Below are 27,923 nucleotides of genomic sequence, written 5' to 3'. Positions count from 1 at the left end.
TGAAACCCTTTGCCCCGTTAGTTGATCTCTCTCTCTCTCTCTCTCTCTCTCTCTCTCACACACGACAGATGGCCTGGCCGAAATAACAGGGCCCTGGTGTGAAGAGGGATTTATCTCAAACGACCGTGGAACAAGGAAGTGCCGAAGGGCACGGCCCTTTGTTAATACAGGCCAGATGATGCACTGTACAGCTTCGGAAGAGCAGGCGATGTGATGCCAATCAATTAGAAATGTGTTAAACGAAAATCGGGATTAAAGCATCGTTACTTCCATGAGGTATAACGTCTCTTCATATCGAAATTTTTCATAAATGAAAAGATACCCTTTTTTTGCTTTTTAATTTGTGTAAAGGAGACGATGTTATGTAAATCAATTTGAAGTATATTAACGAAATTCTTGATTAATTAATCGTTACTTCCATGAGATGCAACGTCTCTTTCATATCGAAATTTTTCATAATTGAAAAGATACCCTTTTGAATTTTTGCTTTTTAATTTGTGTAAATCAATTTGAAGTATATTAAACGAAAATACAGGATTAATTAACCATTACTTCCACGAGATAACGCCTCTTCACATATATATTTTCCATATTTTAAAAGATACCTACCCTTTTGAATTCTCGCCTTTTAATTTGTATAAAGATCAGAGATATTTCATTCAAAGGAAGCAGAACAATATGTTTATTTTGTCTTCACTGGAAAGGTATTGGGGTTACGTAGGCTTCGGGGATACTGATGAACAAGTGTGTGTAATTGCGTTTTATGCTTTGTGTCCCAAGCCAAGGGGAGACGTTTCTGGGGTATTCGAAAAAAGGGGAACAGAGGTGGGAGTTTCCCCTTAGTGGCAAGGAAAGGGGACCTTGGTATAAAAATTTATCAAGACATTGAATTATTCTTTCTGCTCCATTGATTATTATTATTTTTATTATTATTATTATTAAAAATACTCTTAATATCGTGATTATTGAATTGGAGAAACAGATCCTCGGTTATATATGGGTACAAAAGTATTTAAAAAAATGAATCTATACAAAGACCTATTATTATTATTACGAGATCCTCGATATAAAGACTTTCTTTGACTCTTTGATTAACCTAATTTATTGAGCCCTCCGATTGTTCAGTAGAGGCAGGGCAGGCTGAAAGGCGCCCTTCACGATTCCGAGTTAATTACCCAGGTCGCTTACCCACTGGTCAGGTAACGGTTCAGACTTGGGTATTTTTTTTACCGGGTCGTGACAGGTTACGAGAGGAAATATGGAGAGAGGGGGATGGGTGGGGGCACTTTGTACCCTCACTATCGCATCGCCAGTAGATTGAGATTAGTAATAATAATAATAAATAATAATAATAATGTTTTGCGAAAAATATTGATCTTTTAGTAAAGATCGCATGTATTTATACTTTATTAAATATATTACTATTTAACATTTACAACGGAAACTTGGAGGGGTGGTCAGGGGAGATCCCCCGGGAAAGGGGAGTAGTTGGGTTTTTGGGGGGAGTGGGGAGGGGAGTCGACTATACGAGCTCGAGATTCCCAGAATGGGCGCTCGGTTGGATGTAGCGGGTCGTGGGCGGAGGTGGGTGGGGTAGTGGGTCGTGGGCGGTGGTGGGTGGGTGGGTGATGACTCGGTGTCATGATGCCCTGGGCTACATTAGCCGCTGCTAACCAATGCCAGCCTGACCCCGAGGATGCTGTGCCCTTCTTTTTGGTCCTGACCTTCCTTTCTTCGTCAGGAGATGAGGTGTTGGGTGGAGGAGGAGGAGGAGGAGGAGGAGGGTTTGGTAGGGGTGGGGTGTGAGTTGAATGCTGTTGATTTTCTTTTTTTTTTTATTTGTCGTTCACCTGTCTTTTGTATGTTTGTGTCTTTGTCTTTAAATAAGTCCTGTTTTTGTGTGTTTGACGTTCGTGCAACTTCGTGTAAGCTTGTGTAAGCTTTTCGTGCAACTTTGTGTGAGCTTGTGCAACTTTTTCATCTTCAAGAAAGGAGTTTTCAAAAGATGTGTTTTCTGATTCCCAGTTCCATTTCTCGTCTGGCTTTTCAAGTCCGAACTCTCTCATTCATATTCACAGTCATTCTGAATATGAATTGCGTTTGTACATTCTTTATCTTGTCTTGGTTTATAGGCATTAAGAATATGAAAAATGTAGCACTTGAGCGCCTTCCTTAATTGGCAGTTGTGACGCCATTTAAACGAATGGATCAATCAATCTCGCAGTACCTAATGATCCATAATTTAAACACAGTCTCCCGACGAAGGCACTGAGTGCCACCTCGTGTTAATTATCGTCGGGGAGGGGAAAGGGAAAAGGGGAATGGGAAAGGGGAAAGGAGGGTCGCTGGGGACACGGCGATAAAGGAAGGGAGCAGAGGAGAGTAGGGGGAAAGGAAGGGGGAGGGAGGGGGTTTGTTTGCCTGACCCAGTAAGTGAGTGCCACACTGTTAACCCAAATATCAGGGGAATGGGCTTTGGCAAAGGGAGATGAGACAAAAGGGTCCTGGGGTGAACGACCAGGACCCGTGACGTCACAGTATCAAGAATATGACGTCACCGTGCATCGGTGACGTCACGGATCGCTGCTATGGGAAACCAAGGAAGAGGTGTATGACGTTTTTCTTATGTTTGTGTGTGTGTGTGTAAGTGTGTTTGTGTGTGGTGTAGATTTTGATTTTCTGCATCAAAATCTATTTATTACAAGAAAGAATTCGGTATTGGCAGTTTGAGTGTAGGCAAAAATGGGTCGCTTGAAGGCCATAGCCTAATTTTGCAAGGGGTGGGCAGGTTTAGTTAGGGGCTCAATGCACACTGCTTGCCGAGGAGGAAATAACGGGTACTCTCTCTCTCTCTCTCTCTCTCTCTCTCTCTCTCTCTCTCTCTCTCTCTCTCTCTCTCTCTCTCAGATAATAAGTTTGCAAGTTAATGTGCCTTCCTGGGGAAACTTCAGAGTTTCAGCTCTCTCTCTCTCTCTCTCTCTCTCTCTCTCTCTCTCTCTCTCTCTCTCTCTCTCTCTCATAACGAAGGTTTTTCGTACGGAAATAAAACCATAATTAGCCAGATTTTTCGAACGCAGCAAGTGAAAGAAAATTACATAAATACGAAAGCACGACAGCAACCCAACGACCGTCTTACATAGCGGGAAGATGGGTGGAGATGATTTTGGGTGGGGTGGTTGTGCGTAGAAAAAGGGGAGGTGGGGGTGTAGTGGAAGGGGGCGATGGGGGTAGGGGAATGGGTTCTGATGGATGTAAATGAAGGTGGGTGGATGGCGGGGAAGCGGGAAGGGGGCGGGGGGGGGGGAGACATAAACGGCCAGATTCCCCCAAGTCATTGCCCGCTCCTGACCCGATGATGACGTTCAGTTGTATGTATATCTCGACGCACGGAGCAGACCAGCTAGTGGAACGCATGGCGTCGCTGTCTGGGTTTGTGTTTGTCCTTTAACTGTGTTGTGAACTGTGCACACACACACACACACACACACACATACACACACACATACACACACACACAATATATATATATGTATATATAAATTTATATATATATATATATATATATATATATATATATATATATATATATATATATATATATATATATATATATATATATATACACACACACACACACACAGTATACTTAAGCTTTTTCGACCAATACCGTTATGCCTTAGCCAATAACCGACTAATCGTGATTATTAACTATTTGCTTTTTTTCATAAGCAAAGTATATTCCGAACTGCTGTCAACTGCCCAAGCCTTCCCTAAGGAAACCACAAAACGCTATTGTCAGTGTTTTTTATTCCCGCCCAGACCTGAGAGAATAACAGTTAAATTGCACAAGGTGTAATTAAAAAAAAAAAAAAAACTTACAGATAACAAGAGGTAAAAAAGATCACATTGTAGGAAAGAGCATTAAAAGCCATTTGTTTTTTTTAGGAAAAGTCACAAAAGTCATGATAAAACCACGAAAGCAATCAAGATCACGATTCACGAAAACACCTTCGACTTGGAATCCAAACAGTTCACAAACGATTGAGCCTCCCCAATTCCTCTTGGCTCTGCGTACGGGGGGAAAAAATGAACCATTAATTCTCCAGTTGTGTAACCTTGCCAGCCGCTCGCTAGGTTTGGTTGTGTATGGTGATGTTGGTAAGAGGGCATAGCTGCTCTTTGTGTTTTTGAGTCTGTTGAATTGTCTGTATTTGTCGGTATTTTGGCTGTAATTTTTTTTTATCTCTATCTTTCTTAATGAGGATTTGAAGAGTGAAAGTGATGAAGATTTTTTTGAATTTTTATTTTCATTATCTTGTTTAAATTATGATTTGTGGTCCATGATCGTCACCTGAAACTAGACACTTGAATGAGCAGGACTGCCGCTGCCCTGTGCTACTCCAGGTCGGCATTCGTACCCTGAGGTAGGGCCGAGTGTTTACAAGAGTTGCCGTCTTTCTTTTGTACTCCGATGACCCATGTTGGCGTAGGGAGGAAATCCTAGACACTACTATACACGATTGCGATGGATTTTTGATCTGAAAGTCCTCCCCCTCCTCTCCTGTCTGATCCGTGACACGTGATCTGCCCCCTCGGGTGCCTAGGCATTACAAGGAAGCAGCACACATCGTAACGATCTACTTCTCTTCTTCTTCTCCTCCTCCTCCTCCTTCTTCTTCTTCTTCTTCTCTTCTTCTTCTTCTGGAAATGACAACAACTCTCAAGTCGAGTAGGATGTACTGCCGTTGGGTTGACGGCGCCGTAGGAAGGCGGTAGACTTTGGACCGTAGAGGAGAGGTCTCTCTCTCTCTCTCTCTCTCTCTCTCTCTCTCTCTCTCTCTCTGGGCTGACCTACTTCTGGCGTGGAGTTGACGGCGGTGACGTCAAGGGCCTAGGAAAGTGAACGTACGGGTGGATGACCTGACGAAGCTACGAGCCTGTGCTAGCCAGCCAGTCCCACCGATTCAGCCGCCGTGACCGCACACGCGCGCGAGCGATCTCCCTTGTTGCACGCTTGCGGTCAAAAAGTCGCTGCCGTTGATCAGTTTTCTCCAAGAGACTCCAAAAAAAAAAAAGACATCAAGGATAGATGGTCTTAGCTGCTTAAGAAGTTGTCGGGCCGCTTCCAAGAAGGAAAATTTCCAAGTTATTGAAAACTTTTGTTGAGCAGCTCTTGGTCTCTGTCTCTCTCACGCTCTCTCACGCTTTTGTTATTGTTTGGAGGTGGTCAGCGAGGAAGCAAGAGTGACGCAATGCATTGCTGACCTTCGCCTGTGTGTGCGCGCGTTTCGGACACTCAGAGGGTCGACTAGCCTCCGGAGTTCCTGTGGGTCAGCTTTTTTTTTGCAGGATATGCGACAGAGTGTCCTCGTGACCGCTGACTTCCTGTTCTGCTGCCCCAGCTTCAGCATATCCTTGAATAATTAATCTGCAAGACCCAGAGTTCATTGACCGAGGCTGTCCGTTTTGAATGCGCAGTCACCAAGCATTGCAAGAACTCCAGAAGAAAGAAGCACAGAGTACTTTCTGTCTGTGACGCTGACACTTTTGAAATTGCCAACAGATCTCTGAGACTCTCAGAAACCAATTCTAGTCTTTTACCAATAACTAAAGATAAGGACACACATTTCCCGTCGTCGATTAAAAGAGTTCTGCTGAGATTCGTGCAAAAGGAGGTTGCCGAATGTTTTGAGAATCCGCACGTCGCTTAAATAGAGCAGTGAAAGTGTCAGGCTCGAGAAACTGCTGTTTTCACTGCAGGTGAAATTAACACGCGCCAGGGAAAGCGTACATACAAAATCTCCCTCTCCCCCCTCTCCACGTCTGGAAATAAAATCTCTCCGAGTCTTTTTTGTTGTTGTTGGTGGTGGTCGGAGACCGAAACTCACTGGAAGATGGTCCTACAGCCTTTTCCTAGCAGTCGTAGTGCTGGTAAGTTCGTTGTGGTTTTTTGTTGTTGTTAAAGTTGGGGTATTTCATCATTTGTCTTGAATTACCCAGTAAACAAACATTTTTGAACAGACTTTTTATCTTGCGCTGTAAATATGTGATGGAAAATGGCTTCCCAAGACGTTAAAAAATTAAAGTTTCTCACTTATTTACAAGAAATGTATTATGTCACTTGTAAATAAGAAATGTATCATTTCACTTATTTACAAGAAATGCATCATTTCACTTATGTACAAGTAATGTAATTTTACTTCACTTATTTACAAGAAATGTAATTTTATTTCACATATTTACAAGAAATGTATCATTTCACTTATTTACAAGAAATGTATCATTTCACTTATTTACAAGAAATGTAACGTTATTTCACTTAATTACAAGAAATGTATTATTCAGGTCTGGTAGTCTGCAATATCAAGTATTTCTAAAAAGAAATGTATGGCTACATTCCAGTAATAATCGTAAGATAGGAGATTTTCGCAGTGAAATAGGCATGGAATGGTCTGTTGTAACTGAAACGTGGATAAATATTCCCGTAGAGTTTTCATCGCGAGGGCCTGGGTGTGGGAGGGTGGGGGTTTAAGTGTTGCTCCACTTCCTATTACAATAAAGTGGTGCCTCAACTTCAAGATATAGATGTCACGATTATCAATTATGGAATTATATCAAACTTTCGTTTATTTTTAGTCATTTAATGCAGTAGTAGATATGGGGGACTTTCACTTTTGAGAATATTGGGCATCGAAGTGCAGATATTAGTATACCTTGCTGGTGCAGTAACTTGAAAGATTCAAATGAAAACGTATTTAAATCTTTATAGTTAATCTTTCTAGCCAGTGAATTTGTACCTCAATATATTTCAAAATAGTGATTAGAAAGTGTCTTAAAAAGATACTTTCGTGTATTTCACAATTCTCCGAGGCGAAACATTCCCAGTGGCTTCAGATGATAATTTAATCGCTCGCATATTTAGAGTTATTTTTTTAAAAGCATGTCACACTTACCTACTACCTTTCCCCGGGGCTGCATTGTGTCCACACGTCACGTGGCCTAGACACATGGCCGCTGTCCTACTCCCGCGCTAGAAACGGGAAGAAGGTGAAGAAGAATAAGAAGGAGAAAAAGAAGAAGGATTTACAGAAAAGGCAGTTATTCTCGTGTCTTTTTCTCTTTGTAAATGAAGTCATGCAAGACGGAGTTCAAACGTTTTCCCATGTGGATTCTGACGATAAACTCTGCGGGGACTAAACGCCAATTTTCACTTGGTGTTCCTGAGTCATTGAAACTGTAATCTTATCAAAACTTATCATTATATATGGTTTTTTTTTATAGAAATTTCTCTTCTTTTATGAGAAATGGGCTTCCATGTTTATTATAAGATCTCTTGGTTGTCGATCCGTATGGCTCATCTTGAATTAAATTAAGAGAAGCTCCATTGATTATCAAAAAATGTCTTGGTGTTTATTTGCAGAGCAAGAAAAAAAGAACATCCCTTTAAGTGTGCTTGGTTTTTCTTTTCTCGAACTGTCTCTTGATTAAAATAACCTTCTCCGTAATTACGGATCTCGAGCGTTCATATCCTTGTGGCCCTGAGTCACCCTTCTTTCCCTCCCTCCTTCCTCAGGGAGAAAGAGGTAGGTAGGTGCCAGCCTCTCTCTCTCTCTCTCTCTCTCTCTCTCTCTCTCTCTCTCTCTCTCTCTCTCTCCCTTCCCAGGGAGAAAAATGCCAGGGACAGGCACTCTTCAGTGTTGGGGGGGAGGAAGGGGGGAGTAGCGTACCTTCTCAACAAAGGGTGTCTGGTGCCCTGATATGTTATTCTGACTTCCTGCATCGCGCTGAAGGATAGTGAAGGATTCTGATGATGATGATTGTGGAGGATCTCTTCCGCAATCCTTCACACACACACACACATACACACGCTGTGCTTTTGTGCTCTGCTTTGCTCGGTCAGCCGTTTTTTGTAGGCGGGGCACAAGAAGGGGTCATGATACCCCGATTTGTTGATTGACTGGGAAGGATAGAGTTTTTTTTTTTTTTTGGTACAAAGGAAATGAAGGAAGTGCTTTTATTTATCTGTAAGACATTCGTGCATTTTCGTAAACAACACGTGTCATTTCTCTCTCTCTCTCTCTCTCTCTCTCTCTCTCTCTCTCTCTCTCTCTCTTTTACAGATACGTTGTGCATTTTTGTAAACAACACGTGTGTATCAATTCTCTCTCTCTCTCTCTCTCTCTCTCTCTCTCTCTCTCTCTCTCTCTCTCTCTCTCTCTCTCTTACAGATACTTTGTGCATTTTTATAAACAACACGTGTGAATCTCTCTCTCTCTCTCTCTCTCTCTCTCTCTCTCTCTCTCTCTCTCTCTCTCCCGAGAGTTCATGAACCCCGTGCATCGATATACCTGACGCTCTGTTTCTCGTCTTTTGACGAATTTGTGGCTGGAGAGAACCGAGAAGAGGGGACGGAGGGGACGAACAGGGTACATTACGATGATAAAATGAGATTTTGGGGAAGGAAGGTAGGTGGGGGTTGGGGGTGGGGGGCGGCCAACGACGCAAGAGATTTATTTATCATTCTTGGGGGTACAGGGTACAGAGACCTTGTCTTATGTGGTTGAGATTTGGCAGTGTGTGTGTATGTATATGTATGTATGTATGTATATGTATACTGTATGTATATATATATATACTGTATATATATATATCCTGTATTGTACTTTTCAGTAATGCTTCGTAGCAAATGTGTACAATGCAATCAATACGGAAGTGATGATGTCACTATCAGCACATATTCACTTCCCATTTCCGGAGTTAACCTTTCGGGAGGGGGTGGGGAGGGGTAAGAGTTACGGAGAGAGGGGTGGGGTCAGGAAGGGAGTGTCGTGGATGGGGAGGAGGGGGAGGTCGTCGTAGGTTTGAAGGTGACCACTGATAAAGGCCGAAGCCAAGGCAGACGCGTGCAGAGCGTTCCTGGTGTCTGGGATTTTCGACTTTACGGCCGCCGAGGTTCACCCCGCCGCGCATCTCTCGTTCTCTCTCTCAATTCTCTCAATTTTTCTCTCTCCCGAAGAAAATGGATCGAATGTGAAATGCATATTCGTCGGTTCGAAGGTGACGGCATTCGCACGCACGGGAGAAACCGCCGAGCGTGCTTCATGTTCTGATAATGACAATGAAAGTGAGCTTTGAGTCGAGTAAAAGTGAGCTGCGATGGGTGTCGGCGAGAGGGGTGAAAGTTGCGTGTATCTCGGTATTGGTGATTGTTGGATGGAGGGGGTCGGGAGGGGGAGGATGGAGAGAGGAGGCGATGGAGGGGGAGGAGGGCAGGAGCCGTGGCTGAGATGGGAGGGAGGGAAGGAGGATCCCCCCGACAAGGGGAAAGGAAAGGGAGGGCGGGAGGGGAGGGGAGGGGGGGTTGCGAGAGCACGGGAGGAACTCAGTGGCCCCCAGCCACCTCGTACTCATGTTGGCCACGACGATCAGTCGCTCACTGAAAGAGCTCAGAGTCGGGTGGAGATTAGAAGACCGCTCCGTCTCTCACTACCACTTGCATACAGCAACGCTTTGGATATTCGTCTCCCTTTGGATATACAGTTCATAATACTCAGCGGACGTGGTGTTGTTGTTGTGCTTCTATATTACTGTGCTTTGTTGCTCTCACGCCGGCTGCTGCTGCTACTACTACTACTACTGCTACAACAACGTCTTATTGAAAAGAAAAAGAGCATTTGTGTGCCTTAACCAGGATTTAATTCAGTGTCGTTTTCACATCACTTGTGAAGTTGTTTCGTGAGATGTTAGCCTAACGCTGTGACGTTGTCGTTGGATATAACATCATCAGCTTCTGCTTTCAACCGCTCGTTTGATTGTAGTCTGGAAGTGTCACCCACCATTTAATCCACACAAATGAAAATGCCGGAAGAAGACTTACCTATACTCAAAGGATTGCTACAGTATGGGGTGGCGCCACATTACATGTGTAAGTGTCTATGACCCCTGCCTAGGGTTCAGCCGAGATTCTTAAGTCATAAAAGTGGATGATTGATGCGATGTTGATTTCATTCATCACCATTGCGGTTTTTAAATTGGAGTTTGCCTTTTTTCTTTTTTGAGACATTAGCAAAACTTCAGTGTCAGTAGAGCAAGCAACAAGTCTTTAAGTCTGTTTCGTAGGCGAGTGAACCGAACCGTTGGTTACACAGTGAGGGGAAGGAATTTTGGAAGAAGTGTCAATGCCCCCTGGTTCACAGAAGGGGAGCGAGAGCAGTGCCCTTAGTCTCTCTCTCTCTCTCTCTTAAACTCTTTTTGCCTTTACGCGACGATGACGGGGAGTCTGTCTGGGGCTGGGTAGTATAGTAGTAGTAGGGGTCGTTGGGAAATTTGAAAGATCAATATGAGCCAGGTGGCGGGAGATCGCGTGCTCGCTAAACGTGACGTTGTTGCTGAAAATAGGGAAAAGGGATACGTTGGAATAGGTATTAGAAAGATAATAGTCCTTTTTATTTACCGTTTATACTATCGGCAGTGTCAGTAGACTTCGAATATGGATGGTCACCAGGTTTGTCTTTGATATTCCTCTGAAGAACCAACTGATTCGTTGTTGTCGCTTAATGACCTATTTCATTATCTCCATTGTCAGAAGGAAGTTATCAGGTAGAGGCTGAGGGAGAAATTACACAGAGTGAGTGAGAGAGAGCGCGCGCTAGAGAGAGAGAGAGAGAGAGATGATGCGAGTTCAGTGCCACCAGAGGTGTGGGTCTGTGGGTCGTTGTCCGGACGGGCGAGCGAGCAAGACACCGCACGTAGTGAATAAAAAGTCTTATTTGCAATTCTCTTGTGCTTTCTTTTCCGACGTAGCCTTGGCACTTCTCCTTTTTGTTTACTTTTAGTTATATTTTACGAGACAAAGAAAGAGAGAGAGAGTTAGAGAGTGAGAAAGAGAGAGGTGCTGGCGCAAAGAGCCGATCGGAAGATGAATGAGACTATAGAGTTGAATGAACGTAGGTTTGTATGCAGTAGTGTATTGAGGGAAAACAAATGTTACTCTTCCGCTTGGGGAGATTCCTTTGTGAGATTTGACATGAACAGGGGGAGTTGTATGTTAATTAAGTTTCCATAGAAGTTGCTTAATTGAAATCACCATAACTTTACATCAGATAAACTTGTAAGACGTAGATGTTATTGTTTGTATATTACAATTTTGTGCTCAAATGAAATTTATTATCAAGCTAAATTTGTAAGACTTGGTAATTTGTTTATTATTTTGTCTTGAGAAAGTAAACATTGTTTTTAACGTCTTTTTCTCTTTCAATTGCAGCCGTTCGCTTCGGACGCGTTCCCAAACGCGAGAAGGCGAAGATCTTAGCGGCCATGCAGAGCGTCAATGCCAGGTCGCAGGAAAAGGCCGTTCTGGCCGAACTGGAGGATGACACCCGCGTCATCGCCGCCATCATCCGCGCCCACATGGATACCTGCGAATTCACCCAGGACAAAGTGGCGCCCATGCTTCAGCAGGCTCGCGCCCACCCATCTTACACTCAGTGCCCACCGACGCTGGTAAGTCTCACTTCGAAGTCTCGCCCTATTTTAGACTGATATATAAATTTTTGATCATTCTCAGACTCTTGAATATACAATTAAAGTTGCTGATTATTTTTAGACTCTTAAATACATTGATAATCAAGTTGGTCAACTTCACAATTCAAGCAAAATTAGGGAGCTTTTAGAATTGAAACGCCTTTTAAATGATATTTAGTCTTATGCGTATGGGAAATGTAAGCTTTGGAATTTGAAACGCGCCTTTGAATATTTATATATTTTTTTTATTTACTCATTATTTTTTATTGCATTTATGGGAAAAGTAAGACAGGTTCAAAAAGCGTAGTAGGAGGGATATGGTGATCCGTGTGAAGCATTTCTTGTTTGTCAGGCTCCGTAGTAAAACCGGAAGAGATATAAGAGGATATTCTTGTCCCTGGTTAGGAAGGATGGCGATTGTTGTTGTTAGTGTGCTTATTTCGTCTCAAATATTTTTATTTCATATCTAGAAGAGAAAGAACCCACATCCTAGACAGGATGTTAACAATGACAGCTGCGTCTTAACGTGGTCATAGGAAATGTGAAACACTTCATGCTTATAAATACATATCTTGCATACTCGAATACATGTACTGGTTGCCTCCAAGTTTTGTATAACAAAAAAAAAAAAAAAAAAAAAGACTCCAAGTGTTGGATACCTTAAAGATCGGTTATTGAGAGAGAGAGAGAGAGAGGTCACTGGCACCGCTAGTATTTTGCAAACACGCAACAGTATCGTGTTGTCATGCAAACTGAAGGAGTCGACGTTGAAGAGGGTTCAAGTTCAAACTCTTTATCAGCAGGAAACAAGGCGCCGATAAAAGACTTGACGAGGAGAGAGAGAGAGATAGATTCACTGTAGCCTTGTTATAATTTTCTTCTGCAACGTGAGACAGTTAACTCTGAATTTTAGGTTACGTAAAGTAAACTCATTAAATACCAAGTTCAGTTTTAATTTCGAGCACAGCACCCGAAATCACAGCTCACATTTCTGATCTGTCGGTTACCCCGTGCTATTTTAGCTATGCCAAATTTTACCGTCATCAAAAACCATTCAAGTTCATTGAAAGTCTTAAATGTTCAGAAATTGAGAAATATACTTCATCACCAATGCCATTGAAATACGGATCGAAATTCACAAAAACACTGTATAGAGCTGATTGCGTGGGAGACAAAAATGGCTTAATGACAAATTCAGTGTTGGCCAGAGAGAGAGAGAGAGAGCGTGGAGGCAGCAGGCAGAGGCGGCGGGCGACCACTCCAAGGTCACGGTCGATAGGGGTGGGGCGCCCTGGGTCCTCTCCGCCGGTGGGGGAAGCGGGGAGGGTGGCCCGGTGTTTATATCCCCCATGTCCTCTCTCTCTCCCTTATTAGTTAGTTGCTCTTCCTCTTCTGTTTATAAAAGGGAAGGGCAATCACAACTTCGTTGTCGTTTCACGTTGCCTGAAAAGATTGGATAGGTTAGTTTTCAGCAGAAGGAATTTATATATATAGCTTGTCATCTTTTTCCTAGTACTGAATAATACGTGCTACATTTACATAAGAGACCGTAACAGTTCACGTCTTCCATTTAAACTCAGTTTGCTCAGCAAGTATGGTGCATTATATACCTTTGAACATAAGCGTTTCATTCATTTTTCCCCTCAAGTAACGGAATGAGCAGAATAATAATGTAAATCTTAGAAGAGATTTAAAACAATACAGTTTTTGCTACTAGAAAAAAGAAACTTATCCTTGACGGCGAAAGAAGCCCCTTAAAACTTTGTCTGTGCAATATTGGATTTAGATGCGTGACGTCAAACTGGGCTCCAGTCAGACAGCACTATACCACTCCCCCCCTCCCTCCCCATTTTGTTAACGGTGATATAACGCGCGCCTACTCTGCAGCTGTCGAAGGAGCAAATGTTTTATAATAATGACTGAAATTTCCCCCCCTCCCCCCTCCCACACCCCCTTTCCCTCAACTCGACTGCCGAGAGAGAGAGAGAGAGAGAGAGAGAGAGAGAGAGAGAAAACGGTACTGAAAACATGAATCAATAGTTTCCGTCAGAGGAAGAATTTTGCTTTTGGGGGGGGTTTTAGGGGGAGGGGCCATTGTACGTACCATTGGCACGAAATGCCAACGCGATGGATGCGAAAGCGTGTGGTCGATGTGGATGCGTGTCAAATATGCAGATGGGTGCGCGTGCGCGAGCGTCCCCTTTTGAGTGTGTGTCGGCGCGCGTGTGCGTGTGTGTGCGTATCCGAGTGCGTGACGCTTTTGGTGACGTCACACTTAACCTTGGGCTGGGTCGCGTAGAGGGCGTACTGGACCCCCCTTCCCATCGTTTCGCTACCCTCTCTCTCTCTCTCTCTCTCTCTCTCTCTCTCTCTCTCTCTCTCTCTCTCTCTCGCTGCTTCTTCTTCTTCCTTTCACGGCGCTCATTTTATCATTGAAGGGCGTGTAAAAAAAAAAAAACTTCTGTTGCATAGCAGTCATCATCAACATCATCAAGTGTTTTGACTCTGCAATCGAAGATTTCATGATGAAGCATTTGCGTCAGCCGTTATATTAGGCATATATCCCCCTCTTTCAACCCAAAGTCTGCTGCAAAATTCAGTGAGGAGGCGAAGTTTCTATTTATAAAAATGTTCTCTCCCCTGAAAGTTTACAGTAGTGACGCCAGTGAGGGTCGCAAGCCGTCAAGGATGCATGTATATTATGGCCTTTGGCGCTTCGCAAACTCTTGTGCCTTTTGCGCACACGTCACTTCTAGTCGGGTTTTTCGGGTATGCATTTAGTCGTGTCTTAATCACGGTGTCTATCCGTTTATCCGTTACAGTCAGCGATGTTATGAATAAACTTTAGAAGAGAGAAACTTCCAAAGAGACTGAATAATTTTATCGTGCGAAATAGAGGAACCCTCTTGTCTAATTTTAACGTTATCTGTGGAGCGGCCTTTTGCCCCAAGGAAGGGACCGTTTGGTATTTCTTGCCATAGAAAGTAAGGGAGCTGTCACGTGGCTCTGGCGCAGGTCTCTCCTCCCCACTGCCTTTTGTTTTTTTTACCTCGATACTCTTCCTCTCGAGTTCATTTGGTAATTTAGCTGCTCAAGGGTTTATATTATATATATATCCTCTGCTCACAAGCGTTTCGTGAACTTGGTCTTTGTAATGGTCTTTCAGTTTACAACTTGGGATGATGATAAAAGGGGCAGTAGTATCTAGCCAAAGCTGAAGCGAAGGGAGAGTTCTTCGTCACGAGGAAGTGATATGCACTTTGTTTTGCCACATTTTTTGTTCGCTCTGTCAATATCACAAAACACCTGGCTTCTGGCCTTGGTGCCCACACTCACATTTCAAGGTCACAGGTTCAACTTCATTTAGGGTGCCAAAAACGCTAAGCTTTGTATATTTGCCAGTAGTATAAAGCTCATAGATTGTTTGGGTTTAAGCGGTTTTAGGGTGATTGCCTTAAGTGAACGTTTAGAGTTGTTTGTTGTTTATCAAGATTTGTATAGTCAAACAGTGCGTTTACCAAGCAGGCAGGGACAATATTTTGTGAAGTTGATGCAACTTTCTTATTTTATGCATATAGCATTCGATAGCTAACAATTCTTTCTTTCTTTCTTATTACAGGCGTGCCCACTGAACCCACGGCCAGTGCCCCTCCATGGCCAACAGGAGATGGTGCAGGACTTCAGCGAACGCTTCTCTCCAGCAATCAGAGGAGTAGTAGAGTTTGCCAAGCGTCTGCCCGGATTCCAGCAACTGCCACAGGAGGATCAGGTCACGCTACTGAAGGCAGGAGTGTTTGAGGTGCTGCTGGTGCGACTTGCTGGCATGTTTGATGCCCGCACCAATACAATGTTGTGCCTGAATGGCCAGCTTCTGCGACGAGAAGCTCTCCATACATCTGTCAATGCACGCTTCTTGATGGATTCGATGTTTGACTTTGCTGAACGTGTTAACTGCTTGAGCCTCAGTGATGCTGAGCTTGCACTGTTCTGTGCTGTTGTCATACTGGCACCAGATCGTCCAGGACTTCGCAATGCTGAACTTGTGGAGCGTGTCCAGCGGCGTCTTGTCAACTGCTTACAGGCTGTCATTTCCAAACACCATCCAGAACGCCCAAATCTGCATCAAGAGTTGTTGTGTAAAATTCCTGATTTGCGCACACTGAATACATTGCACTCAGAGAAGCTGCTCAAGTACAAGATGACTGAACATACTGCAGCTGCCAATGGTGCCTGGGATTACCGCTCATGGAATTCAGAGCAGGAAAGTAGCATTGGATCTCCATCCTCCTCTTGTGCTGCTGATGAAGCTATGCAGTCTCCTGTGTCCTGTTCAGAATCTGTAATTGGGGAGAGTGGAAGTTCCTCCGAGTCCTTATGTGGAAGTGAAGTATCTGGTTACAGTGAACTGCGTCAGCCTTTCCCTCTTGCACGCCGACGCCATGATCTCTCAGAAGGTGCATCATCTGGGGATGAAGCCACTGAGTCCCCTCTGAAGTGTCCCTTCATCAAAAGAAAATCTGAAAGCCCAGACGATTCTGGAATTGAAAGTGGAACAGACAGAAGTGACAAGTTATCTTCCCCATCAGTTTGCTCATCTCCACGATCATCTATTGATGAAAAGAGTGAAGAAGACCAAGAGGACATGCCAGTTCTGAGACGAGCTCTGCAAGCACCACCAATTATTAATACTGACTTGCTCATTGAGTCTGTGTACAAACCTCACAAAAAGTTCCGTGCTCTGCGCCGTGAAGATGAGCCCCATTCATCTCAGCCTACACCCTCCATTTTGGCGCAAACTTTGTCACAGCCTCTCCAACAAACTCCTCCTCCTCCTCCACCCCCTGTTGTATCTTCTCAGTCTACAGTGTCTTCTTCAAACTCAACACTTGCTGCAACTTTAGCCTCCTCATTAGAATCAACTTTAAGTACAGATGACACTAAAGATGACCCAACACGAAGCAGATTGGTCAATAAACATTCTACTCTTGCTCGGACACTTCTTCGTGGAACAAACAAAACTACTGAAGATCACATGCGCCGCGCAGACTACCTGCACACCATGATCATGCGTCATGAGCCTCCACGAGAGCAGTTAACACCAGTAACAAACAGCAGCAGCAACAGCGTGTCACCTGCCCCATACCATGTTCCTCAAGCTGCCTTGGATCGACTCCAGCCACCAGTATCTTCATGGCCATATGCATCCTCTCAGAGCTGCCCAAGCAGTAGCAGCAACAGCTGTGTCAGTACCCTAAGTCCAATGCAACCCACCGTTACTGCCCAGCCTCGGCTTCACCTCCTCACTACTCCTACACCCTCCCGCTACTGTGAGCCAAGGGTGTCTGTGACTCCCGTAGGTCTTGGGGCACAACCAACAAGTTCTCCTATACAAATCCCATCTTCACAGAGCGTGACTGTCACTCCGGTTGGATTGGGCATGGGTGTCCAGCCTCAGAGGGCATCGTTGTCCCCAGTTGTCGAGCTTCAGGTTGACATCGCCGACTCACAACCGCTCAACCTTTCCAAAAAGACACCGCCACCAACCCCCCAGGAGTTCATCTTGAAAGCGTAATTGAGGGTTGGCCTGCGATTACCCAAGTACAAAGCCACTGTGTGGCCCCAATATTCTCACTCTCAGGCGGACAGATGGAGGACAGCAAAAGCAGCAGCAGCGGCTGCAGCAGCTTTAGAGGTAGCACCTGATCGAAGAAGCAGAAGCAGAAGACGAAGAAGAAGAAGTCGGATTTGCAGATAGTTCTAATTTAAGAAAGATCCAGGAGTGCAGCAGCAGCTGCTGCGGGCTGCGGGTTGGTCCTGGAGCACGTAGTGGTCTGGGGTCCTGGGAGTGCCACCAAACTTTTTGGCACTCCGTTGGTGATGGTAGCAGCAGTGGGTGCCACCTCGCTACTACTGCCTGCTACTACTGCCTGCTCCCGACTCGCCCGCGCCAGCAGTCATGTACAGGGGGTGGGCGCCAGTCTAAAAAAAAAAAATAAAACCCGCCCTGCACCACGCCACTCGTTTCGTGGCCTTTCATACTGACCGCCCGCCCCACCCTGCTTGTGAGGGCGTACGAGGGGGGCCTCTCAGGCCCCTCTCTCGCCTGGGCGAGAGCCTAGTGATGTACCTAGTTCAGTATTCATCACCTCATGCGATTTCACCCCCCGAGGACCAGTTTCATCATCTTCATCACCATTCATTATTTTTCATTATTTTCCATCATTATTCATGGCTAGATCTCGATGTTATTATAATTATTATTTAGCCCTGTGTCTGGCGAACTGTTTGTTATGTCATTATTATTATTATTATTATAATTGTTACCATTATGAAAAGAGAAAATTGTTATTGTCAATACAAATCATCATTTCAGTTATTTTTACTGTATTACCAATGATTATCATTTTTTGTCATTATCATTATAGCTCTTAATGTAATCTTATGGACATTAGTTTGTCATAACAAATAGTTCCACCGTGTGCTTGTATGTACATTTTTGTAATATTTGGGAGTTCAAATTTTGAGTCTTTAAAAATAAATGTGCAAAGAAAAATTACTGATTTTACTTTAAAACCAACTGATAAATTTTATAAACGAAAAAATATATTTGTTTGTTTAAAAAGTCTAAATCTCTATACTACATCAATGAAGGAAAGAAAATCTCTATACTACATCAATGAAGGAAAGAAATTCTTGAAAGATGACACTTGAAAAATCAATTTTAACAATGAAATATATTGATTGCAATGAATTTCATGCAAATATGACTACAAGTGACTTGACAACTCAAAGGAGAAACATTAAAGAAACTCAAAATAAAGGAAAAACTTACTAAAGGAAACTCAAAAGGAAATTAAACTCAAAAAAAAGGACAAGTATTAAAGGAAAATATAAAGAAACTAAAAAAAGACAGGTTTAAAGGAAAAGGAAAAACTTATTAAAGGAAACTCAAAAAAAAGGACGACTCAAAAGAGAGACTTAAAGAAACTCGAAAAAAGGAAAAATTATTAAAGGAAACTCAAAAAAAAAGGACGACTCAAAAGAGAGAGACTTAAAGAAATAAAAAAAAGGAAAAATTATTAAAGGAAACTAAAAAAAAAGGACAATTATTAAAGGAAATTAAAATGAAACTCAAAATAAAGGAAAAACTTATTAATGGAAACTCGAAAGAAGTATTAAAGACCTCTCAAAAAAGAACGAGTATTCAAGGAAACAAAAAAAAGAGAACTTGTAGGTTTCCTACAACTCAAAGAAAATGTAAAAATTGATGCAAATCTTAAAATTTTTAAAAGCAGAATATAGCAACTCAAAGCAAAATGTAAAAATTGAAATAAATCTGCTTTTAAAAGCAAAGTATAGAATGACTATGTCCTGAATGTACAAAACTATAGAATTTCATTTATGGGATAAGCCATGCCATGCAATAAATAAATAAAAAAAACCATTGTAAGGAATTTTGACAGACCAAAGCTCCTACATTACATCTCGAAAATTAGCATAAGAGAATCAACATTATAAGAAAACAGTCCTAAGCCTACAAAAAAAAAAAAAAAAAAATGAAAAGCATAAGGGAAGATAGAACTGAATTGAACTGAATATAGAATTTAGTCCAAAGGCCAAGCGCTGGGACCTAAGAGGTCATTCAACGCTGAAACGGAAATTGACAGTAAAAGGTTTGAAAGGTGTAACAGGAGGAAAACCTCTCAGTTGCACCATGAATCAAATGTCAGGAGAGGGTGGAAAGCAAGGTGGAAGAAAGAGAATATGAAAGGAGGTACAGCAAAGGAATGAAAGGGGTTGCAGCTAGGGGCCGAAGACAGGCTGCAAAGAACCTTAAGCAATGTCCACAGTGCACCGCATGAGGTGCAATGACGGCAATAGCCCCCCTACGGGGTCCTGAACATAAAAAAAGTGAAAATTGAGAATCCTGAACATACAGAAAAGGCGATAAAAAAGTGTCATTATAAAATGAAAAACAGAAAAAAGGGATGAAATTCAGGGAAAAGGTGTAATGATCAATGATTGCAAAATGAATAATGCCAAAAAATACAAAATTACGAAAGACTGAAACTTAAAAAGAACGAAGGGTAAATATGAACACCAAGCAGCGGAGTTCACTGCGTTCAGTTACGAGAGAAAAGTGGATGAATTAATATATATATATATATATATATATATATATATATATATATATATATATATATATATATATATATATATATATATATATATATATGTGTGTAAAAAAACAACACTCCCTCATGGAGAATTCTACCTTTATTAAATCACGAGATTATTTTTATTCTACCAATATCACTAAGTATGTTGTTGTGGTCTAGATTTTCTTTAATGTTAGGCTAAAGAACATGGACCCCACAGCAGATTGCTAGAGAGAGAGAGAGAGAGAGAGAGAGAGAGAGAGAGAGAGAGAGACCCCAAAAATCTGAATAGTAAAGAAGTAATAAATAACAAGAGATAAAAAAAATGGCATTAAACTGAGAATTCCAGGAGTACAAACTACTGAACACCTAATACCAAATAATGACATTAGGCTTAAGCGTACCGCATAGCAAATTTAGCATTCGCAAAGAAATGCCTAAAAACCGCAGAAATGCTGCACCTTAATTTGTCATGACCCTAACGACAGTCCCCAAATTATTATTATTATTATTATTATTATTATTATTATTATTATTATTATTATTATTATTATTATTCAGAAGATGAACCCTAGTATTTACAGATGAGGATAAACACCCCAAAAACTAACCGCGAATGAATGCAAGCCCCACCTAAGAGAGGTTCTTTGTCTTTGCTGTTAAATCAAGCAATGGATATAAGATACTTGTGGCCATGCACCACGACACAGAATAGAAAGTGAGATGAACAAGATGCCTCCTTCAACAGTTTCCCTAACCAAAGCACAATAGAGAGAAAAGTTAAGTATATCTTAGTTTAACCAGACCACTGAGCTGATTAACAGAGAGAGAGAGAGAGAGAGAGAGAGAGAGACGATGCCTCCTTGAACAGTTTCACGAACAAACAAAAACACAACAGAGAGAGAGAGAGAGAGAGAGAGAGAGAGAGAGAGACGATGCCTCCTTGAACAGTTTCACGAACAAAAACACAACAGAGAGAGAGAGAGAGAGAGAGAGAGAGAGAGAGAGAGAGAGAGAGAAGATGTAACCAAAAGATTTTAGGGGAACGCGACTTTTTAGGAGCGTAAGGCACCCAGACTTCAAAATGCTAGCTAACCTCCACCTGCCCCCAATGAAAAACACCAGAGGTCTTGCAAAACTCATAAACTGTAATTGAAAAAGGAACGGGACCAGCCAGAGAGACTAATTAACTGCACCTCTACGTAAATATTAACAAATAACAAATAAAACTCAGTATGAGTAAAGAATGCAAGGAGAATGCTTGAAGACTGCCCTAAAACCATTGATCTCCAACACAAGGCTGTGAAGGCTTTAAAAGGGCCATGGTTTAGAGGCTTTGGCACAGCCCAAGGGTTCTTAAACAAAGGCTGATATAGTCATCGAATTGAAGTGAATTAAAGTGAATATAGAATTTAGGCCAAAGGCCATAACTTGGACCTATGAGGTCATTCAGCGCTGAAAAGAAAATTGATGGCAAAAGGTTTGAAAGGTGTAACAGTTGGAAAACCTCAAAGCAGTTGCACTATGAATCAACTGTTAGGAGAGGGTGGAAAGTAAGATGGACGAGAGAATATGAAAGAAGATGCAGTAAAAAGAACGAAAAGGGTTGCAGCTAGGGTCCGAAGTCACGCTTCAAAGAACCTTAAGTAATGCCTACAGTGCACCGCATGAGGTGCACTGAAGGCACTGCCCCTCTACGGGGGATATAGTCATCACCCCAAGAATGGAAATTAAATGTGACGCCTCAATACATAAGCCAAAATAACAAATAACTGAGCAAAAAACTCATTTGAAAACTACAGTAAGTGAAGAAGGAAGCGTTTATCTATAACAACGAATCTTCATTGAACAATTTAGCACGCAAAAATAATTCGAAAAATTGATCGCGTAAACTTTCTTCATTAAAAGATTCCGTGATATATTATATTATAATAATTATCATATTCATGACAGCAATATTATCTATCTCTCAAGTTACATTTTATTTTTCAGTGTTATTGTCTTTTTTCTAAGTGAAGTAAGCAATGGCGATTTGACCCCGTCCCACTTCCTTAAACGTGAGCTTTCTCTGCGTTTTAGAAATGAGGACCACTTCCTGCCATCGAATGGCATTTAGGGGCAACATGATGAAATCCTACCATCAGTTGCACACACACACACACACACACACACACACACACACACACACACACATATATATATATATATATATATATATATATATATATATATATATATATATATATTATATATATATATGTGTAGAGAAAGAGAGAGAGAAAGAGATCTGACAACAGAATTCAGATACACATCTGCGTGTGATTGTGTGTGTATACGTGTGAGAGAGAGCGAGAGAGAGAGAGAGAGAGAGAGAGAGAGAGAGAGAGAGAGAGAGAAACCTGACAACAGAATTCAAATACACATCTGCACGTGTATATGTGTGTGTATACTTGAGACAGACAGACAGACAGAGAGAGACTGACAACAGAATTCAAATACACATGTGCGTGCTTATATGTGTGCATACGTGTATGTGTGAGAGAGAGAGAGAGAGAGAGAGAGAGAGAGAGAGAGACCTGACACAGAATTCAGATACACATCTGCGTGTGTATATGTGTGTATACGTGAGAGAGAGAGAGAGAGAGAGAGAGAGAGAGAGAGAGAGAGAGAGAGAGAGAGAGAGAATCCTCCAAAACAATGAAGTGAACAGGACTTCCAGATTCCCTTCCGCATCGAGGAGAAGAAGGAAGTGCAACGGCAGCAAAGCAGGTATCTATGCCCTAAACTCGCTGTCACTTGAGCAAGAAGAGGCAGGTAGGTGGGCAGCAGCTGATTATGCCCTCTCTCCCTCTCTCTCTCTCTCTCTCTCTCTCTCTCTCTCTCTCTCTCTCTCACCGTCACAGTCAGACAGACAAGCGTCCCTGCCCCGTCTCTTATGTCATGTTCTCGACTCGTTTTGTTTACATAATTTCGGACACCCAAGTCTTGAGTGGGTGAGACCCCGGTCTGTCTGCTTGAAGGTCAAGAGGTCAGGTCAAAATGAACCTTGCATTCTAACTTTCCTGTGTACTCAAATGAGCTTTTAGTTAGCTATAGGAACTTCCTCTTGTCTAGAATTTTACAAAATAATTCAGAAGTTGCTTCAAGGTTTTGCGACATTAGAAGCATTCCTTGTATCTAATTTTCCTGTTGACTTTCCTTGATGATTCAAATGATTCTTGAAATTACTAGAAACTTTCCTCTTGTCTAGAATTGCATACTTGAGAAGATGCGTCAAGGTTTTGTAAAAGATAAACAAGTCAAATATGCGCCGAAGTTTCTTCAGCGCAATCGAGTTTTCTGTACAGCCACTACAGTGTATAATCAAGGCCACCGAAAATATATCTATCGTTCGGTGGTCTCGGTATAATGTTGTATGAGCCGCGGCCCATGAAACTTTAACCACGGCCCGGTGGTGGCATATCCTATATCATTGCCAGAAGCACGATTATGGCTGACTTTAATCTTCAATCAAATAAAAACTACTGAGGCTAGGGGGCTGCAATTTGGTATATATGTTTGATGATTGGAGGGTGGATGACCAACATACCAATTTGCAGCCCTCTAGCCTCAGTAGTTTATAAGATCTGAGGACGGACAGACAAAAGTGCGGACAGTATAAAGAGCGGACGGACAGACAAAGCCGGCGCAATAGCTTTCTTTTACAGAAAACTAAAAAGCATTCCTTTCTTAATACAAGTATCCGTGCTTGCAAAAACGCATACAGTCATAATATTGAACGAGTGACATCTACATACGTGAGCATACACATGCTAGCATGAATAGGTCTAACTCATTTAGATTCATACATAAAATTGCACGTATGACATCTGAATCTGTACGTGTTTATGTGAGAGTTACAGACATATGCAGAGTAATTCGTAGTGCCAAGAGGAATGACGAGGAAATAAAATAAAAAAAAACTTCAAGGAAAAACAGGACGAGCTGACAAACGGAACCTCTCTCTCTCTCTCTCTCTCTCTCTCTCTCTCTCTCTCTCTCTCTCTCTCTCTCTCTCTCCACTATTCTTCATGCTTCTCCACCTCCACAATTATTCATATACTGTCTCTCTCTCTCTCTCTCTCACCACAGTTCTTCATTCTTTTTCATCTCCACAATTGTTCATACACTATCTCTCTCTCTCTCTCTCTCTCTCTCTCTCTCTCTCTCTCTCTCTCTCTCTCTCAAACGATACCCTTCGCATCAAGGTGAATATCGTTTGAAAAAGGGAACCTTGCAAGCTGTCCTTCCCCACTCCTCTCCCCCCCACCTCACCTTCTTCAACACCCTAAACTCCCCCTCCCTCCCCACTCCCACCACCACCACCACCACCGCCAAATCTCAACCTTATACACCATTTAAGGCGACAGGTGCCAATTACATCAATTCGACAATGAGCTGGGATCCCGATCCTTGGATTATGATTATTCCTAGCGGAAATGCATTCGAGTTCACTGGGACCCTAGGAAGGTCCTACCTGGTTCAAGAGATCGCCAGATCATTCCGGGTAACAGAAATGGAGTTATTTTGATGGGGTAATTGGGAATATTCTTCACGTTCTGTTGACAATTGACGTGTTCGTCATGAGTGATAATTCATCCGTTGATAATTTTTTTTTTTTCATTTTTCCTCTTCCCGAGATTATTGGCTAAACTGGTTTACTTCTTTTCCGTTTATGATGAGCAGTGACTGCCGTCAACGACTTCACGCTTTTCTCTCTCTCTCTCTCTCTCTCTCTCTCTCTCTCTCTCTCTCTCTCTCTCTCTCCGGCTCACAAGAATTTTTTTCCGACTCGTACAAAAACACAAACGATGTCAAATTACTATTATTATCATCATTATTATTCTCTTCAGAACTCCCGTTATCACGAATGAGAAAAAAAAAAAAAACACATCGTCATTGATAATCTTACCTTGACTGAACTACGGCGTTACGTCCAATGCCGTTCAAATTTCATTTTTATAATGGACAGACAGGTGAGAGAGAGAGAGAGAGAGAGAGAGAGAGAGAGAGAGAGAGAGAGAGAGAGAGAGAGAGAGAGAGAAATTTTCTAGCAACATGATTAATTTTCTATTAATCTGTAGGGGGCCAAATTGCAACTTTTCATTAAGTTTACAGGGAATAAATATGAGAGAGAGAGAGAGAGAGAGAGAGAGAGAGAGATTTTCTAACAACGAAATTAATGCTCTATTATCCCTAAAGCACCAAAATGCAACTTTTCATTAAGTTTACAGGGAAGAATAAATGAGAGAGAGAGAGAGAGAGAGAGAGAGAGAGAGAGAGAGAGAGAGAGAGAGAGAGAGAGCCAATATTTTTATTAAAACGCCGAGCATTTTACATCTCTTTCAGACAGGAAGTCTTACAAGGACGAAAACAAGTTTTTGAGGCAGAGAGAGAGAGAGAGAGAGAGAGAGAGAGAGAGAGAGAGAGAGAGAAACGTGCTTGCATAACGTCTTGGAATAAGAGACGGAAACCAGTGCCTGTGACCTTCATTATACTTATGCCATATTCTACGTGTTCTTCAGGTACTGAGAACAGGGAAAGCTCAAGAAAGGGCAGATACACGACTCGAAAGTCAGAGGAGGTGGACAGAATGCAGGCAACTTCCTAGCTACGAGAGACACCAAATGTACAAATTTACAAAAACTGATTTCATTCTAAAGATGAAGGCTAAAAGCAAGGTTGATAATGCGGAGCGTCTCACGACTCTAATTCCTCTGGCTGTTGCTTTGGTAGTTTTTGGTTTTCGAATTCAAAAAAATGTTAGTGTTTTTTTTATAAGGAAATGAACGGTTGGAAAGTGGAGGTGCACCAACAAACACAGTGACTGTTGACTGAACCGATGACTCACGCGTGCTTGTGTGTTTTATGGACATGCCGTCTGCAAGCAAGCGTTCTCAGAGAAGGAGTTGTGATTTTATAAATATGCAACACATGTATGTTTGCGAGCAGTGTGTGTGTTTGTGTATGTGTATTTGTGTGTGTATGTGTGCGTGTGTAAACTTACGTACTCTCACCCATTCATAAAACGGGAGAACGATAAAGCAGCAGGAATTCGGAACCAAAATGAAATAATGAAACCGTTCGCAAGGAGAAAAAAACAGAATGGGTCCCTCCTCGCTACCTGTTGCATCATAATCCAATCACTACCTGGACGCCGATAGTAAAATATCATCAAACCAGTTTTGCAGCTAAAAAGGGCAAACGGCTTTGGGTGCTGCTCCTCCTACGAAAACGAATTTAAAACTAAGGAATCAAAGGACTCGAAGTAGAAGAAGAAGAAGAAGAAGAAGAAAACTGGCCATTCTCGACGGAGGTCGGAGGTTGTGGCATGGAGCTCACCTTCTGACGTATACTGGTGGGGTGGCCAAGGTGAACGAGCACCTCCCCAGTCCTCTTCCCCTTTGCCCCCCGAGAGATCGACTGCTGCTGCTGCTGCTGCTGCTGCTACTACACCTGACGAAGGACAAGGTTGCTGACAAAAAACCGAACTTCTGGAATCGCGACAATATACCTCCCTGTCCCTCCCCTTCCCCCTCCCTTCCCCTCCCCTGCATCCACTTAAAAAAAAAATCTCATCGAGATGTCTCTCGGAACTCTCTCACGTGATTTGAAGCATCATGAGTCAGCTGTTCGGAAGAGAACCTCAATGCAATTTCCATTGCTTCCCTTTTCTCTCTCTCTCTACTAAGGAGAGCGGCGGCGGCGGCGGCGGCGGCCACGCGCCGCGGAAGTTGAAGTGGGGAAGAGGCGAATGACAATCCTGATATATAAATATCAACTACATAATTTTTCATATAACCGGGTTTTAATACCCCAAGGGCACCGGAGGTCAGGGTATGACAGCGGGCAAACCGCTCGATTCAAATCGTTGCAAACACTGAAACAAACACAGTCTTCTTATGTGATCTCAATCCCGCATAACACAAAGTCCTTGGAGCTCGTTAAGGTAAGAAAACCTTCATGCCAAAAATGGCGATGGATCATATGGTTCTTGGGGTTTGATAGGGTACGGAGAGCTCTTGAACGCAAGGTCAGTGAACGGTGAATGGGGTATTATGGCGCTGGGGTGAGGGGAAGGGAGGAGCCAGGATATAATACCCTCTCTCTCTCTCTCTCTCTCTCTCTCCTCTCTCTCCTTCACACCCACTCATCGAATAACCTTGTGCATTGCAACGAACGGCTATGCTACGACTGCATTCTTGCATTCGTGGTTAAAAAAAAAGAAAAATATTCAGGGAATATTCGGAGCCGAGTTCCTTCTCTCCTTACTTAACGGTGGGGCGTTCTGAGCTAATGCATTATATATATATATATATATATATATATATATATATATAATATATACACATATATAATTTATATATATATATATATATATATATATATATATATATATATATATATATATATATATTTATGCATATACACATATTATATATATATTTGGTACTCGCGTGGACAAAACGTTCGGAACCCAAACGAAGGCGAATTTCGAGGAACCGGAAGTGGCGGTGTCTCGGAGTCGTCATTAACACGCCCCAGCTGGCACCAGACTAGACTGGACCGCCCACAGTGACTCGTGGCGCCAAGGTCAAAGCGATTCAGTTGTCTCCAGATTTATCGTTTCGTTTTCTTGGTCGGCGAACAAACAAACGCACGCCATGGCGATGCTAAGGGAACGACGACCTTCTGGTAAATGGCAACGTTCAAGGAAGATCCCGGCGGCGGAGTCGAGTGGAGAGAAACACGCTAAGCAAACTTTCGCCCTCAAACTCGTCGCCAAACTCTCGCCCTAAAACTCTCTTTCTCAAGCTCGACCTCAAAATCTCGCCCTAAAGCTCTCGTTCTCAAACTCGACCTCAAATTCGCCCTCAAACTCTCGCCCTACAACTCGTCCTTAAACTCACCCTAAAATTCGCCCCAAAACTCATCCTCAAACTCTCGCCCTCAAACTTGCCCTCAAACTCGTCCTTAAACTCGCCCTAAAACGCGCCCTAAAACTCGACCCCAAACTCGACCCCAAACTAGTCCTCAAACTCTCGCCCTCAAACTCGTCCTTAAACTCGCCCTAAAAAGCGCCCTAAAACTCGACCTCAAACTCGCCCTCAAAATCTCGCCCTCAAACTCGTCTTTAAACTCACCCTAAAACGCGCCCTAAAACTCGACCTCAAACTCCCGTTCTCAAACCCTCGCCCTCAA

General features: G+C 42.6%; 1 protein-coding gene and 1 long non-coding RNA gene across 2 annotated transcripts in view; one reads left to right on the top strand and one right to left on the bottom strand.

Moving 5' to 3' along the window:
• The window catches only part of LOC136833242 (ecdysone-inducible protein E75-like), a 450,973-nt gene extending 432,897 nt beyond the window's left edge, over nt 1-18,076 (top strand). The window contains 2 exon segments of the mRNA XM_067095130.1: nt 11,264-11,502; nt 15,143-18,076. Of these exon segments, the coding sequence (XP_066951231.1) occupies nt 11,264-11,502; nt 15,143-17,095 (2,192 nt within the window). The 3' untranslated portion in view covers nt 17,096-18,076.
• LOC136833245 (uncharacterized) overlaps nt 12,461-27,923 on the bottom strand; it is a 48,833-nt gene continuing 33,370 nt past the window's right edge. The window contains exon 3 of the long non-coding RNA XR_010851388.1: nt 12,461-12,966. This is a non-coding gene — a long non-coding RNA (uncharacterized lncRNA). The remainder of the gene's footprint in view (nt 12,967-27,923) is intronic.

The sequence above is a fragment of the Macrobrachium rosenbergii genome, chromosome 51 (assembly GCF_040412425.1).
Source record: "Macrobrachium rosenbergii isolate ZJJX-2024 chromosome 51, ASM4041242v1, whole genome shotgun sequence".
In the NCBI taxonomy this organism is placed as follows: domain Eukaryota; kingdom Metazoa; phylum Arthropoda; class Malacostraca; order Decapoda; family Palaemonidae; genus Macrobrachium; species Macrobrachium rosenbergii.
The sequence above is the reverse complement of the archived record's forward strand: the minus strand, read 5'-3'. Positions and strand labels throughout refer to the sequence as shown.